General features: G+C 39.6%; 1 protein-coding gene across 6 annotated transcripts in view; it reads right to left on the bottom strand.

The window, feature by feature from the left end:
• Positions 1-16,954, bottom strand: part of asap2a (ArfGAP with SH3 domain, ankyrin repeat and PH domain 2a) — a 76,780-nt gene that overhangs the window by 2,422 nt on the left and 57,404 nt on the right. For 2 of the 6 annotated variants that reach the window (XM_079833169.1, XM_079833167.1), the window contains 18 exons: positions 16,613-16,716; positions 16,345-16,414; positions 14,208-14,295; positions 13,275-13,323; positions 12,991-13,157; positions 11,676-11,809; positions 11,141-11,235; positions 10,861-11,050; positions 9,690-9,775; positions 9,333-9,448; positions 8,744-8,811; positions 8,534-8,641; positions 7,822-8,050; positions 4,550-4,696; positions 2,893-3,013; positions 2,428-2,513; positions 2,250-2,329; positions 2,010-2,123 (listed from right to left, as the gene is read on the bottom strand). In XM_079833169.1, coding sequence (XP_079689295.1) covers positions 2,010-2,123; positions 2,250-2,329; positions 2,428-2,513; positions 2,893-3,013; positions 4,550-4,696; positions 7,822-8,050; positions 8,534-8,641; positions 8,744-8,811; positions 9,333-9,448; positions 9,690-9,775; positions 10,861-11,050; positions 11,141-11,235; positions 11,676-11,809; positions 12,991-13,157; positions 13,275-13,323; positions 14,208-14,295; positions 16,345-16,414; positions 16,613-16,716 — 2,052 coding nt within the window. Of the gene's footprint in view, positions 1-2,009; positions 2,127-2,249; positions 2,330-2,427; positions 2,514-2,892; positions 3,014-4,549; positions 4,697-7,821; positions 8,051-8,533; positions 8,642-8,743; positions 8,812-9,332; positions 9,449-9,689; positions 9,776-10,860; positions 11,051-11,140; positions 11,236-11,675; positions 11,810-12,990; positions 13,158-13,274; positions 13,324-14,207; positions 14,296-16,344; positions 16,415-16,612; positions 16,717-16,954 lie in introns of all 6 variants that reach the window. The other 4 variants (XM_079833168.1, XM_079833170.1, XM_079833166.1 and 1 more) reach the window with 3 other exon arrangements.

The following is a 16,954-nucleotide window of genomic DNA, read 5'->3' as shown; positions in this document are numbered from 1 at the left end:
CTACAAAACATTCAAGAGAATGTGTGTTAGAAATGTTCCAAAAACTGCATACAGTGCTGAGAGAGAGTGTATATATAAAGTGGTGGGCATAGATTTATTTTTTAATCTAGATTAATCTCACTGTAATCTTGGAATTAATCTAGATTAAAATGTCTCATTTGAATTCTGCCGAAGGCATTCAGAATATGTGCTCGTAAGTGATTGTTTGTCTTTTTATAGTTTGAATAATAGCCTACATAACTTCTGTCCCTTTAAGACCTGACGCACGCATGGATCCCAAACACTGTTGCTGTGAGCTGGTTACGACTGTGTTTACGTTAATACTCACCAAGATGGGCATTGAGACATTTTATGAATGTATTTGACCATTAATAAGCTGGAAAAGGAGCTAATTTTTGCAGTTGTATGTCAGGGGCGGCTTTATTATGGTATGTGTGCACGCTTCAGATGCGAGCGCGAAATCTGCGGGAATTAGTAGAATTAACGTTATGTGCTACCCCGCGCAAAATTCAGACCGGTCACACCAATACTAACACGCTGTCATGAGGAAAAATCCAGCAGAACACGCGTTCGCTATGTTCAGAGGGTTAAACGGACTGAATGAGAGGAGGCGGGTGCGTGTCAACTCGCTGTCGGTCGGAGAGGAGAGGAGACTGCAGCTGATATTTCGATACTGTAGAAAATGAGTATCGTTTCAAATATTTCAGCATCGATACATATCGAAATATGGATATTTTTGACAACACTAGTAGGCATACACAGGTTCGAAGACTCGTGGTGGGAAGATAAGTGGTGGGCCGTGTATATATATATATATATATAATTAGTTTTTGTTTTGTCATCAAAATTGACAATTTAACCAATGTTGTAATTGTTACCTGAGGGCATTTTTACCCTGGCAGTTTAGTTCGAAATGGGACACTGTTCGCATTAAAAATTGCTAATGTGAAAGCTGTCATGTGTGGACCCGGGTGCGCACTGAGGTACCGAACCCGAGACTACCTGAAGGAGGTGGTTGCACTCGAACTGTGTCGCGATTCACGTGAATGTGAACGCAACGCGGACTCCGGTGCACACTTGTTCAGGAAGAAAAGTAACCTGCGCATGTGTTTTAGCCGATGACAATGCATTTAGTTCAATAAAGGAGCATAAATAAGGGCAGCAAATTAATGGCAATCCACGGTTTCCTCAAAAGAGTCTGTTTACAAGCAGCAGAAAGCCACCTTCATCCGATCCAACACACATACAACTGTGCATAATAGCATCAAATTAATAAAAAAAAAAAAACAGTAAAAAAGTTCAGTAGTCACTGATTCCATGATCAGTGCAGGGCTTCAGACTGCGACTAAATGGTTGCATTTTGCGACCTTTTTTCCTGCTGGTGCGACTGAATTTTGCACAAATTATAGTGTTAATCTGAGTACTACAAATGTGCAATGTTATGTGTAATACTGTCAATTAAGGACAAAACAACAACAAAAAGTGAGGTGGAAATGCAGCTTGAACCCACTGAAGCACATTCATATGTAAATACCACACAGGAACACAGAGATTTGGCTGTACCATTGATGAGCCTCCGTGGAGAATGAATGACTAAACACAGCCAGTGGAAACGAAGGCGATTGGCTGAATACAGACCAGCTGCTTGTTTTCCAGCAAGAGACGCTGAACCAGACCCTCAGTGAGTTTACTTCTCAACAACCAGCCAGTAATAGGAAGGGAAATATTGTAAACTCACTTTTCCTCTCTGGTTCTCTCTCTCATAAAACTGTTACTATATGAAGCAGGGGTGTCCAATCGTGATCCTGGAGGGCCACTGTCCTGCAAAGTTTAGCTCCAACCCCAATTAAAACACACCTGAACCAGCTAATTATGTTTTTTTTAGGGGTACTAGAAACTTCTAGGCAGGTGTGTTGGAGCTAAACTCTGCAGGGTTTGGGCACCCCATACTATAAAGCGTGTCATCTACATAGAGTTGAAGTCTAGCGTGCAGCAGTCAGGATACTCACCCACCACTCTTGGTCCTCCTCACCATCCACCACGATGACCTCTCCTTCAGAGAACGTCAACTCGTCTGGATTATCAGCCACACAGTTATACATAGCCTTCACACGCTTCGGCTTCTGCTTACCACACGCAAATCAGGTTTGGAAACACAAGAACATGTCAATTAGTATCTCATACGCAGTAAGTATGGCATATTAGGTGGGATTCACATGTCTGGAATTTCCTCTTGTGGTTAAACATACCAGGTACGTTTTCCTGGGCATGTGGGTAGCAGGCAGAGTTTGACCAATGGTGTTTTGAGGGCCTCCAGGAACTTCTTTAGCTGTTTAACAAAACAAAAAAACAGGAAGTTACACACTATTAGCATTCCTTTTCAATACAATAATGGCTGCACAGCTTTTATTAAAACTATCAACTTACAGTTAACATGGTTTTTCTGACATCTACCTGGTCTCTCGATGGATCCCGAGCGCATCAGTGTGCTTTTACTGAAGTTTTTGTCCGCGCTGCAACCAACAAAAAGGAGATGTGAATATTCTGTCCAGTTCTTGTAATATCGCGTGCTAAAAGTTACAATATTTAGACTCAGGTCATGCTCAGATGGGTGTGTGTGCCCTACTTGTCTCGTCCTCTGGCACCGTGTGCGTGAATGAGGACTTGAATAGGAATTAATGACCTGGTAACGCAGCAGTTCCCTATAGGCTTTTTCCACCTCTGTGTTCAGATAAGGGCACGCTCACCTTTTACTGGAGTCAGACTCGCCAGTTCTACTCAAGGACCAGCGGCTATCCGCAGCTATAATGAGTCTGACGGTGTTGTCCTATAGGGCATGACTGTCAGAGGGCATGTGTGTGCATGTGGTCATGGGTTATTTAGTATTCTGACCTTGTAGCCCGGTTGATGTTCTGACCAGGAGGCCCATGCCCGGGTTTGGGTTGTATATTCTTGGCCTCCATCATACTGGCAGTTTTAGACACAGGAGGGGGAGCACCGCTGGGCACAAGAACTGCAGAGAGACCATCAAATAGATGTTAAACATGCTCAACATTGCTAAAAAAAAAAAGGGGGGCGTTTCAACATTTTATGTTCGACAATATTGGTAGTGGGGTTCCCACTAAATTTCTGGATAAAGATGTATATTTTAATATATTAAAAAAATATGGGTCACACTTTAGTTTAGGATCCAATTCTCACTATTAACTATGACTTTAGCCTCAGTGAACTCCTAATTACTGCTTATGAATAGTAAGTAAGGGAGTTGTTAAGTTTAGGTATTGGAATTAAGGGATGTAGGATATGGTCATGCAGAATAAGGCATCAATATGTGCTTAAATACTAATAAACAGCCAATAATATGCATGCTAATAAGAAACTAGTTAATAGTGAGAATTGGACCCTAGTCTAAAGTGTTACCAAAATATGGTTATAATTAATTACAAATAAAATTTCAAAGTAATATTATATCATTAGTAACATTATAACACAAATAATATTATATACATGTATTTATATGTTTTACATTTATAGCTGATTAAATACTGCAGAGCTGAACATAAGAATTCTTCTTATTTACTATAAGTGGAGAAAAATAACTACATTTCTGTAATCCACAATATGTAAATGTCATTATTTTTAATAACTGCCTTTGTTTTGTGTTTGTTGTTATATGCATGCTTTGTGTTAAATCAGAAAACAAAATTATGATAATATTTTGTTTTAATAGTTTATGAATTTCTTTTATCAGCAAGGAATTTCCAGATATATCTAGTTTTCTCCTTTATGGCCTGTCCAGACAAAACCTTCAAAATACTGATATTAAATATACTTGTTGGCTTTGTAGTTTTTACATAGGTGATTGATATCATAAATCTGAGCTTAATTACAATTATTTATATATACACACACACACACGTTCACTAAAACTATATTAATGATAAAAATATATACATTTAAAATCTTCTAGTCTTAAAGGGATCATCGGATGCAAAATGTACTTTTAAATTGTGTTTGCATATAAATGCGTCTTTGCAGTGTGTGGACACAACCACCCAACAATGATAAAAATCCATTCACTCATTTTTTAAAAATCCTCAAAATCCTAAACAATAATCAGGCCGTTTTAATATTCTGAGCAATATGATGTCATAACTGTCCCATATTAGCATATTTCCGCCCTCAGCCAGTTGTACACTGGCCCTGTCACAAATGGCACACTTCATATGCACTTTCGGTCTTGTAGACTTACAATGGCTGTCCACAAGACCGTGTCCCATTTGTCTCAGAAGGGTGCTCGCGAGAATTATTGAAGCCTGATACCTGGTATTGGTCCATGAATATTAATTATGTGAATAATAGACAAACTCTCAACTCACAAACGCAGCGTAATTAATATGCTAATTCATATTCATACGTTTAGACACCGCCATGTCATGACATCACAACCAGCAGATCCAGGATCAATCAAAGAACAATCTGACTCAAATCTAAATCTTAACACAAAGCAGCAGAAGTTCATCCACTCATTCATGTACAGCCAACTCACGGGAAGTGGATGTGACCCGTAAGGGGGGCGCTGGGGGATGCATGTTGGGGGGGTCAGAGGAAGATCTCTGCCTGCCGGTCAGATCTAGGGAGCCAGGCTTCCAACCGGGCGATCCCTGAGCCATTCCAGCAAGACCAGACGGCTGTACTGTGAGAAGGAAAAGAGATGAAGAAAACCGATTAAAATGTGAGATGAAAAGAGAAGACAGAGCTTTTGTTAACTCTTTTTCTGGACTTTGGACCTGCTCCAGACCTGCAGAGCCCCGGGCGTTATGCATCTCATACAGCTCATTGTGATGTACGTACCAGAGGTACCTAGAAGAAGGAAAAACATCTCGTTCTAACACAGAAATCAGGTCTTTTTTATCAGAGTGAAACTCTGACAGACAAAGTCAAGACGTCAGCGAACAGGAGATTGGTAAACTCATTTTAACAGACCTGTCAGGCCTTACATTTCTGAAAGCGTTTGAAAGACTGCAGCTGCACATGACACCTGCTGCCCAGCGTTTGAGCTCATAACGGCTCCCTGTCCGGAGATTTTGGGAGCGCACATATAGGTCAGCATCTTCACACGGCCGTTGCCATGGAGCTCTGCAGTGTAACTGGGTGAGGGTGAGAATTCAAGAACAGGTCAAATGAGATTATCTGCCATTTTGAGACCTGACATTTGTGAGGCTAGAAATACAGCAGCCTGTTGTGGCCTGAATGTTATTCATAATGCATCAAACTGAATTAGTGACTAGTAGAATCATTTGCTTTTTTGTGTATATTTAGTATATTTTTCATTAACAATTATAAATACTTAAAGGTGCCGTGTGTGAATTTTAGCGGCATCTAATGGTGAGGTTGTGAATTGCAATCCCCTAACGCTCACCCCTCCCTTTCGAAGCACATAGAGAAGATACAGTGGCCGACACAGGACAAAGATGTCGTCGTCGGAGAGCAGAGAGTAGCTAGCGCTCTGTAGAGCAGATTGTCCGTTTAGGGCTACTGTAGAAACATGACAGTGCAAAATGGGGACTTCACTATAAGGCAGTGGTTGGCAACTGGCCAACCAGGTAAATCTCACTACTGTCTGTGACAGTGACTGAACCTAGATGTCGTAGCCTTTAGCCTCCTTGTCAGAGCGTCCGACTCCCATGCGGAAAGACCAGAGTTCGCGCACCGCTTGGAGCGGGCGGTGCGAACCGGAGAGATTAAAACAACAACAGTTGCTCATAATCAATTTCTCTTTAGTGATTTTGCCTTCAAAAAAAGTACGAGAACGTTTTTGCACCTATATGTTTATTTTGGGATGAATTAAGAGCTTTTAATTTGAAAAGTTCTGAAAGACGTTCAAAAGAGTCTGTGGAATGGATCGCTAGACACGCCTCTAAAATAGCCATCATGAAATGTGTGGTATGAAAAAACAAACAGTGAACCATTGAAACGTTTGCTTATAACGCAGGGCATCAGCACCAACACGTGAACAATAACTCAAATTCAGCTTCCTTTTTATCAAAAATATTGTCAAGAGAACCAGCAAAAAAAAGGTGCCATGCTTTGTCTCGTGGTCGTCTCATATGTGTGTTTTTTAATGAAAGTTACGTGTCACTACTGCTTTATTAATTTATCCAATTTTTTAACAGAGTAACAGCTCACTACCAGTTACAAAAGACACTGTAACAGTATGTCAAGCAATTCTAGTTGCATTTTTCTTCAATAAAGTTTTTTAATTATCCCTTGATGTTCTGGCCCGCCATCTAGTGGCAAATTTTTTTGGGGGCCTGATGCCAAATTTACTTGCCGACCCCTGCTGTAAGGGGACCTGTGATGTATGTAGATTGAAATGGCTCATTCTAAGGTAATAAAAACATAACGGTTCATTGTGTAAGGTCTTTATACACCACTGAAAACATAGTTATGTACAGTGGGGCAAAAAAGTATTTAGTCACCAGTTGTGCAAATTCTCCAACTTAAAAAGATGAGAGAGGCCTGTAATTTTCATCATAGGTACACTTCAACTATGAGAGACAGAATGAGACAAAAAATCCAGAAAATCACATTGTCTTATTTTTAAAGAATTTATTTGCAAATTATGGTGGAGAATAAGTATTTGGTCAATAACAAAAGTTCATCTCAATACTTTGTTATATACCCTTTGTTGGCAATGACAGAGGTCAAACGTTTTCTGTAAGTCTCCACAAGGTTTTTACACACTGTTGCTGGAAGTTTGGCTCATTCCTCCATGCAGATCTCCTCTAGAGCAGTGTTGTTTTGGGGCTGTCGCTGGGTAACACGAATTTTCAACTCCCTCCAAAGATTTTCTATGGGGTTGAGACCTGGAGACTGGCACAATTGGTGGCTGACTAAATACTTTTTTGCCCCACTGTATATTATATTGCATTTTCTCATAAATACTACACACTGCACCTTTAAATGCATTTAGGCATGTAGTAAACATTGTCAAAATGGTCTGCTGAAGTTCAAACTGAGCATCAGAATAGGGAAGAAAGTTGATTTAAGTGACTTTAAACGTGGCATGGTTGATGGTGCCAGACAGGTTGGTCTGAGTATTTCAGAAACGGCTGATCTACTGAGATTTTCACGCACAATCATCTCTAGGGTTTACAGAGAAAATATCCAGTAAGTGGCAGGTCTGACAGGAACTCAAATAATCACTTGTTACAACCAAAGTCTGCAGAAGAGCATCTCTGAATGCACAACACGTCAAACCTTGAAGCAGATGGGCTACAGCAGCAGAAGACACACCGGTGCCACTCCTGTCAGCTAAGAACAGGAAACTGAGGCTACAATTCGCACGGGCTCACCAAAATTGGACAGTAGAAAAAAAAACCCTGGTCTGATGAGTCTGGATTTGTTCTGTGACATTCAGATGCTAGGGTCAGAATTTGGCATAAACAACATGGAAGCATTTGTATTTCCGGCAGGACAGCATGCCACAATTAGCTCAAATCAATTCAAGCTGGTTTCTTGAACATGACTGAGTTCACTATACTCAAATGGCCTCCACAATCACCTCATCTCAATCCATTAGAGCACATTTGGGATGTAGTGGAACGGGAGATTCACATCATGGATGTGCAGATGACAAATCTGCAGCATGTCTGCGTGATGCGATCATGTCAATATGGACCAAAATCTCTGAGGAACAGAGATACACCTTGTTGAATTTATGCCACGCTCAGTAGGCAAAAGGGGGTCTAATCTGGTACTAGCAAAGAGTAGTAGGCTGGCCTTTTTATCTTGTTATCTGAATGAAATGTAAAATACCTAGATTTCGGGGTGGTAGTGGTGGAGCAGAGGTGGACAGGGTGACCGAGGAGTTGGTGTTGATAATGGTTCCATAGGTCTCGTTGTTGACCAGGTTGGGCACGAACCGCTGCTTGTCTTTGACCATGTCTCGTGCGTCTCGTGCCAGACTGGCCGGACTGGGCTGAAGGGAATTACTGCCTGGTGTGTAGCAGCTGATGGGTCTCTCGTCCCGCCGGTGAGGACTAGACTATAGACACAAAGGTCATAAGTGGGACTGGATAAACACACTGAATATTCTCCCAAAAAATGTCACAATTATTTTGCAGGCAAAACAAAAAATTAAAGGTATAGTCCACCCAAAAATGTAAATCACCCCATGATTTAGTCACCTTCAAGCCATCCTAGGTGTATACGACATAGGCGTTACACTTTCTTCATAAGTTGAATATGGAAGGCGTACTGACGGAAGCTACATTTTTTACTTTATAAAGTTTTAAATAAGTTTTAAAGCTTCAGATGGCCTGAATATTACTATATTTTTAATCTACTCTGCTGCAATAACTACTTGATTGAAACCCTTTTAAATCATTTCATAGTAAATACCTAATTATTGTGTATTAAATATTACTAAATATCTACAAACACTAAATCAGGCACAAGTTATTACTAAATATCTACACATGCAACCAAAAGACTTTTCCTCCTTGAGGTCTCGGGAGTTTTTCCTCACCTTCTCATCCAGATCTTCATCACTCTCGTCCAGGTCTTCATGCTGAAGTCTCCACTCGTACTCCACATGCACATGAGCATTGAACTTCCCAGCAAGTGCCTGGTTCAGCTAAAACACAGACATACCATAATAAACAACACCATCTACCATCTACGCCAGCTCTCACGCATATTAAAACTACAACGATGAATGTATAAAATGACAGCTCACCAGTTCCTCACACTGCAGGTGTTTGAGTCGCCTGGCGATGTCGAGCGGGGTCTCGCCAGCCTCATTAGCTAAATATACACAGAAACACATTTCAAGAGGAGGATACACTAGTTAGACACAGTTTAGAAAGCATCACAGGCGCCAAGCCTGGAAGAATGACGGTTCCACCACATTCTGTACTCTTGGCTTCCTGGGCTGAATTTGACTTTACAGACAAGACAAAGCCAAGTCGATCCAGACCGCTTGCTCACAAAAGACGCTGGCAGGGATCTGAGAGAGGAGATTCCCTGGCACACATTCACCCACCCACACACACGCAGAACCACTAGGCCGCATATGGCTCTGTGTTATCTTTTCTTCCCATTCTTGGTGGACAGATTGTTAATAACAGAACAACAACAGAATTACAAATCACCACACTGACTTTTCCCAGCAGTCAAAATAAGAACGTGGTGTGAGAACAACATCCTGAAAAGTGCCACCAGACAAAACAAGGAGCCTGGGAATCCTTAAAGACACCATGAAATATGTCACACCCAAACGTCCTGTTTCAACAGGGACTACAGGAGACTTCATTTTTGCTGCGTACCGATGTCTATCGAGGCTTTTCCTCTCAGCAGAAGTTTGAGACACTCGCTGTTGTCCGTCAGGCAGCAGTAATGCAGCGCTGTACTTCCTTTAGCCGTTTGCTTATCCAAGTTTAAACTGAGGGGAGAGAAACACAATATTGCCTATTTAGAAAACATTAAATCTCAATTTTCCATTCCAGGCACAGCTATAATTGCCTCTTTAACCTTTAAAACCAGCACTTTTAAACAGCTTTGGTCAAATCAATGACAAAAAAGCTGTTCATTCAGATTTAGCTGTAGGGTAGCATCAGTCGGCATTTGGTCAGCAAAGAAGGAAAAGGTGTTTTCCAGCCTTTGCTCGGCTGTCTGAGTCTTGCCTGTTCTGGGTGAGGAAGTCTATGATGTGAAGGGAGGTTCTGTCCACCAGTCTCACGGCCAGATGAAGGGCTGTCTCACTTTGTTCCTACCACACCAAACAAACAAACATGACAAGTTTATACAGAAGATTGGTTACTATTTGGGTTTATGCATAAGAGCTACTAGTGATTGAATAAACCATGATATTTTGGACATATTGTGTATATGTGAATAAACCACGAGTGCTTGTATACAGAAAACTTGTGAAAATGAAGTCTGTTCAGTTTTATTTAATGTCATGTATTCATGTAAAGGAGTTTGCATATTCTCCCCGTGTCTGGATAGGTTTCCTTCGGGTGCTCCGGTTTCCATCAATCCAAAAACATGCAGTATACGTGAATTGGAGATGCTGCATTCTCCGTAGGTGTGAATGCGTATGTGTGTGTGTGTGTGTGTGTGTGTGTGTGTGAGTCCCAAGCCATATAATGGAGAGGGTTGGGGAAAGATCTGGCGGCCTACCCCGGAAAAATCATCGACAAGAAAATTAATGGACAGTCTCTCGCAAATGGCCAGAGAATCACCAAGAGTCGGATACGACTGAAATGGTCAATGAATGATGATGATGATGATGATGATGATTCATGTGAATCTAAAATATTTATTACACTCAAACGCACACAAATGTTCTGTACTTGAATGCAAAATACTACTGAATACTTATTTGTCATGTTTAACATGAATTTCCTCCAAAATATCACAGTAACAACTACTACTGTAAATTCATAATAAATGAGTAAGGGATCGGATGCAAATAGTACATTATTTATTTGCTTGTTTGTTTTTTATTTTTAGTACTTAAATATTGTATTTAAATATCGGTGTATTATTTGAACCTATATTAAACAAGACCCCAGGAAAAAAAATATTTAATTTAATAATAAATGAGTAATATACACACACACACACACACACAAATACATATTTTTCCACTTGAAGTTTAACGTGTGGATTTAATTTATAATTTGAAATAAAATTCAAAGTATTTATAAATATCAATACAAAAATATTGTTTATATATTTATCGTGTATTTTGGTATTTTAACACAGACTACAATTACCATGGTAAATGTTTATAAAGGAAATAACTGAATAACTCTTATCAAATCCGAGGAAAAATGGGAACAGACTCACATGGCCATTGGCCAGAGGAATGGGCTCCATTAGGTCGACCCCCTCAGCGTAGACCTGGATGAGAGAGAAAATATCCCGGGCCTTCACGGCATCACAGAGCGTGTGCAGTTTCGACATCGCGTCAGGACACTTCTTACGAGCAAAGCGCTTCTCTGTGTACTTGGCCATGATGAAGTCTTTCCTCGCCTGCCTGTGGCATTAAAAGGAAATTAAATAAGAATCATTTGCATAAAGTACATTATAAGTGACGGCAAATTCCCAAAGAGAAACTTTGGCTTACATGTCACTGGCCGGATTTGGTTTGATCACATCTTCTGCCGTCAGACAAGCTTCCATGATCTCATTAAATCCAGCATTCCCCACGTTCTTGGCCAGCTAAACACGCAAACACACGCATGAAATCAATGGTGGCACGAAACTAATTGCATCTCGCTACTCTAAAGTACCAACAAAAGCATTTATTCAGGGTCCATTTGATCTGTTTTGTTTCTTCATAATATCCCAATCAGCAAAACAATGTATCTTGGCACTCAATCAGAGAGGCGATGCTTTTTCACTGTGGCTAACAGTTCTGCAGTCTTGTGTAATTGCTTTAATGATCCTAAATTGCTGGCCAAAAAAGCATTGGGCTGAAATCATGCGTGTGGAATGGCTCCCAAAGAGCCCAAGTGATTTAAGCAAACCCTATAAAAATTTCAAGCATGAAGGCTGAATTAAAAGAATCCAGCGCAAACTAAACAAATAAACCCAATATTTGGCTTACAGCAGCAGTGCTGGGGAATCTGGGGAGATGAAATCAAAGATCATACACTAACCAAGAGCTCCGAGGTGCTGAGAACATCCAGTGTTAGTGACTGGATTCTGGAGTAGTGCACACCCAACTCCCGGTGGATCCCTGAACATTCGATACAAGTCAGGATGCCAAGGTTGGTGGAGAGCCACGTGGGACCTGAGGGAGAATGAGCGGAGAAAAAACACTTTAACAACTTCAACAGAGGCTGTCGATGAAGAACGTGTAACATCTAAATTGGAACTTAAAAGATGAAACAGCTTGTCCTCATTCCCACAATGAATGTCAAGTAGAGTGTTATGATCAGTGATCAATTATGAAAATTGCTGGAGCTAGCAGTTAGCACACATACTCCAAAATATGAACATTTCTTGATCCAGAGGTGATTTGGAAAATGTAAATAAATAAAAATGCATAATAATAATAATAATGGCAGCAACAACAACAATAATAATAATGATTATTATTATCATTATTATATTAATATGAACGTTATTACATTAATTAGAATAATAAACAAATGTTGTTGATAGTATCATTGTTATACTACATTATTATATTCAATAAATTCATAAAATATATTTTATAATGAGGCACTTTCTGGAAATAAACAATTAAAAGTAGATTATATAATAAAAATGTACTTTTTATTATTAATGAATATTCTTATATTAATTAGAATTTTACATTTATATTGCTGATATTGTCATTGTTATATTGTATTACCATATTTAATTTAATCACATATTTTTACAATTTATTGTTGTATTTATTATAAAATAATAATAGCAACGAATATATGTTATAGGCAGTGTTATGCATCATTATTGTATGACATTATTATATTTAATAAATGTATTAAATTATATAATTATTTTATTTATTGTATTCATTATTATTTAAGCAATATAATATTTAATAAATATTAAATAAATGTTGTTATTATTAGCATTATTTTGAAATTACATTATTTAATAAACCAATTAAATTAAATTATATAATAATAATAAATTAATTAATAAATAAATGTTATTATTAGCATTATTGTATTCTATTATTTCATGTAATCAATTAGATTATTACATTGCTGCATTTTCATAATGTGAAAATAAAGACGTCTTGAAGTTAAGTCATTTTTGACAGGTTGTTTTGGTACGCAGGTATTTTCTTGTCACACAACAAGAACCTGACATGTCATCAGAGAAGCCTATGCAAATTCAATTATTTTATCAGAGTTCCTTTACTACCAACTTCCGCTTTGTTCTTCCTGTGAGCTGATTCAAAACAGCCCCCCCCCCCTTCTCCACTTCTTCCTTCCTGTCGATTTCCAGGTCACTCACCGGGAGCTCCGCAGTCACAGCAGACGTCGTTACCCGCCATCCGCTTGACCTCACCCAGGATGGCCTTGGTCAGCTCCTGCACAATATTGTTCTCGCCAACATGCTGGTCGCCCTTAAAGGCGTTGTTGAGCGCCTCCTCCTTGCTGTTCTGCAGCACTGAGATCCATCTGAGAAGAGACGCATAGTTAACGGAAAAGCTGCAGTATCATGTTGTTATTTTGAGTTAGTTATTCCCTAAAACTAGAGAATGTCACTTATGACAGGACACACACAAACACACTTACATTTGACACTCTGGCTCATCCTCTGCCTGGAAATGATACGTTCTGTCATCTAAGAGTGAAAGAAAAGAGAAAGACTGTGTTAGATGAAAGTACAAATAGATCTGCCCTATGTTTTGAGTACAACTCAGAGTAACAATCACTTCTTATCAACAGACACGGTCCAAATGGTCACAAAATTGTGATATCCTCATTCTTCCCACAAAAAACACTACATATATACAGTTTACTGTCATTAGGTTGTACATTTTCTTTTTCAGTTGTCCTGAAGAATTTGATCCAACTTAAATGGCTTATATATACTATTATAGTATTTATTAAATATTTATTAATATTCTGAATTGGGTTTTATTTTTATATTTTCAGATTTGTTCATTCATTTGATAGGATCATTTCAGATGCTCTTCTGTTTTAAATGCACATTATAATGTGTAAAGAAGCCTACTGAGGAAGAAAGTTGTGCTGGTCAATGGAGGGGAACACTCCCTCACAAGAATGACACTGTAGGAATCAATTTGGAATGAGGAAGACTGGAAAAAAAACATAAGAGGATGGGACAGGCGAGATAAGCTCAAACTCTCCCACTCATGGATGGACACATAGAACTGAACTTGTTTTTCTCTCTGGCATTAGTTTCCTGTGGTTAGATGAGATGTTAAAGGAAGCACAGGAACATGGGAGAAAATTCCTCAGCCAGGGCCAGTGTTTCCTTAGCCAATATTTCCTCATAGATAACAACAACACTCAGTTACACTGTAGCCTTAAAAGTTTAATCGATGATCTACGCGCTACAGAATATCTCATCAACTGTGGAATACTTTTTTATGCTCTCAACATTCTCAGCTAGGTCTTTAGCAGCCAGGCATTAACTAAGATTTCCCAAATCAGATTTATAAATGTGTGTGTATGAAGTAATAGTGACAGGTGTAACCGTACGGGAGATGAGGTCAAAACTTTTCTTCTCCTCTGGGTTGTGCTTCACCTGACAGGTGAGGAGATTGAGTTTGGCAGGAGGTCTGTTAGCCTGAGACAGAGAGAAACCGGGGAGAAGAAGAGAGAGAGAGAGAGAGAGAGAGAGAGAGAACATACCAGTTACCGATAGCATTCAACCCAATACACTATCCTAATACCATGTTCTAGTGAAATGAAATCGTTGTGATAAAAACTGGCAGAAACCTTCCTCAATCTGCCTTTATCTGCACAAACCCGTCTGTGCTCTGAATCAGCCACAAATCTCTTCACAGTACGATGACCACGCTTAAGTTTTCGTGAAATATCTAATGTTTTCATACCTTGTCCAAGGCATTGCACTATTTGACGCTTTTCGGCAGCAGAGAGATCCTTTTTCTTTCCCATATTGCTTGAAACCTGTGGCCTGCTTAATAATGTGGAACGTCCTTATTAAGTACTTTTCCTTTAATTGGGCTCATGTGGCAAACTAATTATCACAGGTGTCTGAAATTCATTTCAGTGATTCAGAGTGCTTCACAGAACTTACATCAAATTTGCATAATAATTTGGAACGCGGTGTACAAAATTGTCATAACATAGGTGTACAACACCAACTGTTGAATTCCTCTTTTATACAACACTTCCTGTAATCCTCTCGCCAGTTGTCTTGGTCACAAGGTAGTCTTCAAATGTGAAAAGCACTGAGGCTAGAAAAACGCTAGAATGACTAATGATGTTGACTGAGAGGCTGAAAGCCTACAGATAAGTCCATATTGCAGGTGCTGTGCCTGCAATTTAGACGCACCCTAGCGGCAGCAAATCTATTTTGCCGCGAGTGTAGTCTAGCAACTCTCCGTTGGCTTGCGAACTGGAAAAACCAAACTCTGGTCAGGCCAATCACATCGTGTATAGAGTCGGTGGGAGGGCTTAACATAATGACGGCACGTCACAGCAGAGTTGCAGCGGTTCCGCGTGCTACTCGTAAACAAAGAAGCTGGCGAACGGCGGCATCGTCGACTCGAAGACTTTGAGTTAAGCTTTTCTTTGAGGAAAGAACAAAGAACGGCACTGAAGTCATTCTTAAGAAAGGAAGATGTGTTCGGAGTTTTGCCAACCGGATATGGCGAAAGTTTAATCCATCAACTAGCTCTCTGGTTGGTTGTAGCGCTATCCAATTGCGTGCAGAGGGAATTTGAAAGACAACCGTTTGTCCCGCCCCTCGGATTGAGCCCTGTCAATGGTGAGTTCCCAGACCCAACATCTTGATGTGGGTCTGGCTTGTCAGGCTAGCATAAAACTGCACTCATAATTAAAAAAATTAAAGTTTTAAAGGAACAGCCACTTATTCCTTTAAGAAATTCCACTTATTTCCTTTTCATAACAATATCAACTGCACATATCGACACAAATACCTCTATTAAATGGAATTTTTTTTGTGATTTCTGGGTAATTATATCCATTTATCATTATATTTGAAAGCCTTCATGATTAACATTAAATAAGTTTATATTTATTTAACCAAATGAAGAATAAACTGACAGGTGGTTGGTCCCAGTATAGCTCATAACCCCCACCCCTTCGTGTATTCGAATGGACGCAAGACAAACTAAACAATCAAATTACACTTCAAATAATTTTTTCCTAAAGATGGCTTCTGTCATTTTATGCACAATGTTTTTATCACGATGATTTAATATCAAGTATTCGTTTTTTAAATAAGTTTAGTTTTAGTTAGTTATTTGATGCTATAAAAACAGGGGGTGTGACTTCATGATTGACCGCTGTGATTGACGGCTTCTCTGAGCGAAGTTGTCACTGAGGGACTAACAAACTTTTTTCTGGATTTTCTGGAGGAGATTAGAGCTTTAGCTTTAATTTCTACAATTCCATAACTGTTTATTTCACACTCGTTTTTTTAAAAGTATTATATTTATTCTCATGTGGACAAAAAAAATTATAATTCTCTCATTACATCAGTATCAGCAGAATCAATATTTTAAGATTCTTTGGCCTATCCCCCATCCCGTCACTGCTCGACTTGACATTTTAACTGAGATATTAGTTAGTGAATGTACAAGCATATGAGCATAGAAACCAATCAGATATGAAGATGATGACGTACCGTCCCGTGCGAGATGGTCAAATAACCGTTCTTCACTGTGCACTTTCTCTTCTGCCACACTTTCCGCAACCTGAGGAAGGAGGCAGGAAACAGTAACAGTCACATCAACATTCAACAATGACTATTTAAGGAGTTAAACACACCTCCACTGCTCTAAATACATGATAAATTATGCAGGATGGACTTTAGTGGCTGTAATGAGCGTGCATTAACTCACTGTATAGCATTTCAATCCACGCTCTGTTATGTGATACCAAAATATTATTACCCATCACTCTTCTTGTAAAGGTTCCCGCTGCGCTCCGTCCCGTGTTCTTTGTTGCCCTGGGGCTGGTGTAGACTGTAGGTGGCGCTCTGTCTAACCTGTGAGTCCTGTGAGGAGAAACAGATATGTAAATGTATTCTCTGCACACACAGCAGCAGAGAACCACTGGCATGTCAGCAGTCAGAGGAAGTGAAAAGCTGTGTTTTTTTTACGGCAGTGTTGTCACTCCAGTGAGGAAATGGGAGCAGTGGGCTCCAAGCGTCTCCAGGGAGATGAGCACATTTGGAAACGCACTGCATTGGAACACAAGGCTCTGAGCCAGTAATGAGAACGCTGCCATTTTAG

The sequence above is a fragment of the Gobio gobio genome (genome assembly GCF_949357685.1).
Source record: "Gobio gobio genome assembly, chromosome: 13".
NCBI lineage: Eukaryota > Metazoa > Chordata > Actinopteri > Cypriniformes > Gobionidae > Gobio > Gobio gobio.
The sequence above is the reverse complement of the archived record's forward strand: the minus strand, read 5'-3'. Positions and strand labels throughout refer to the sequence as shown.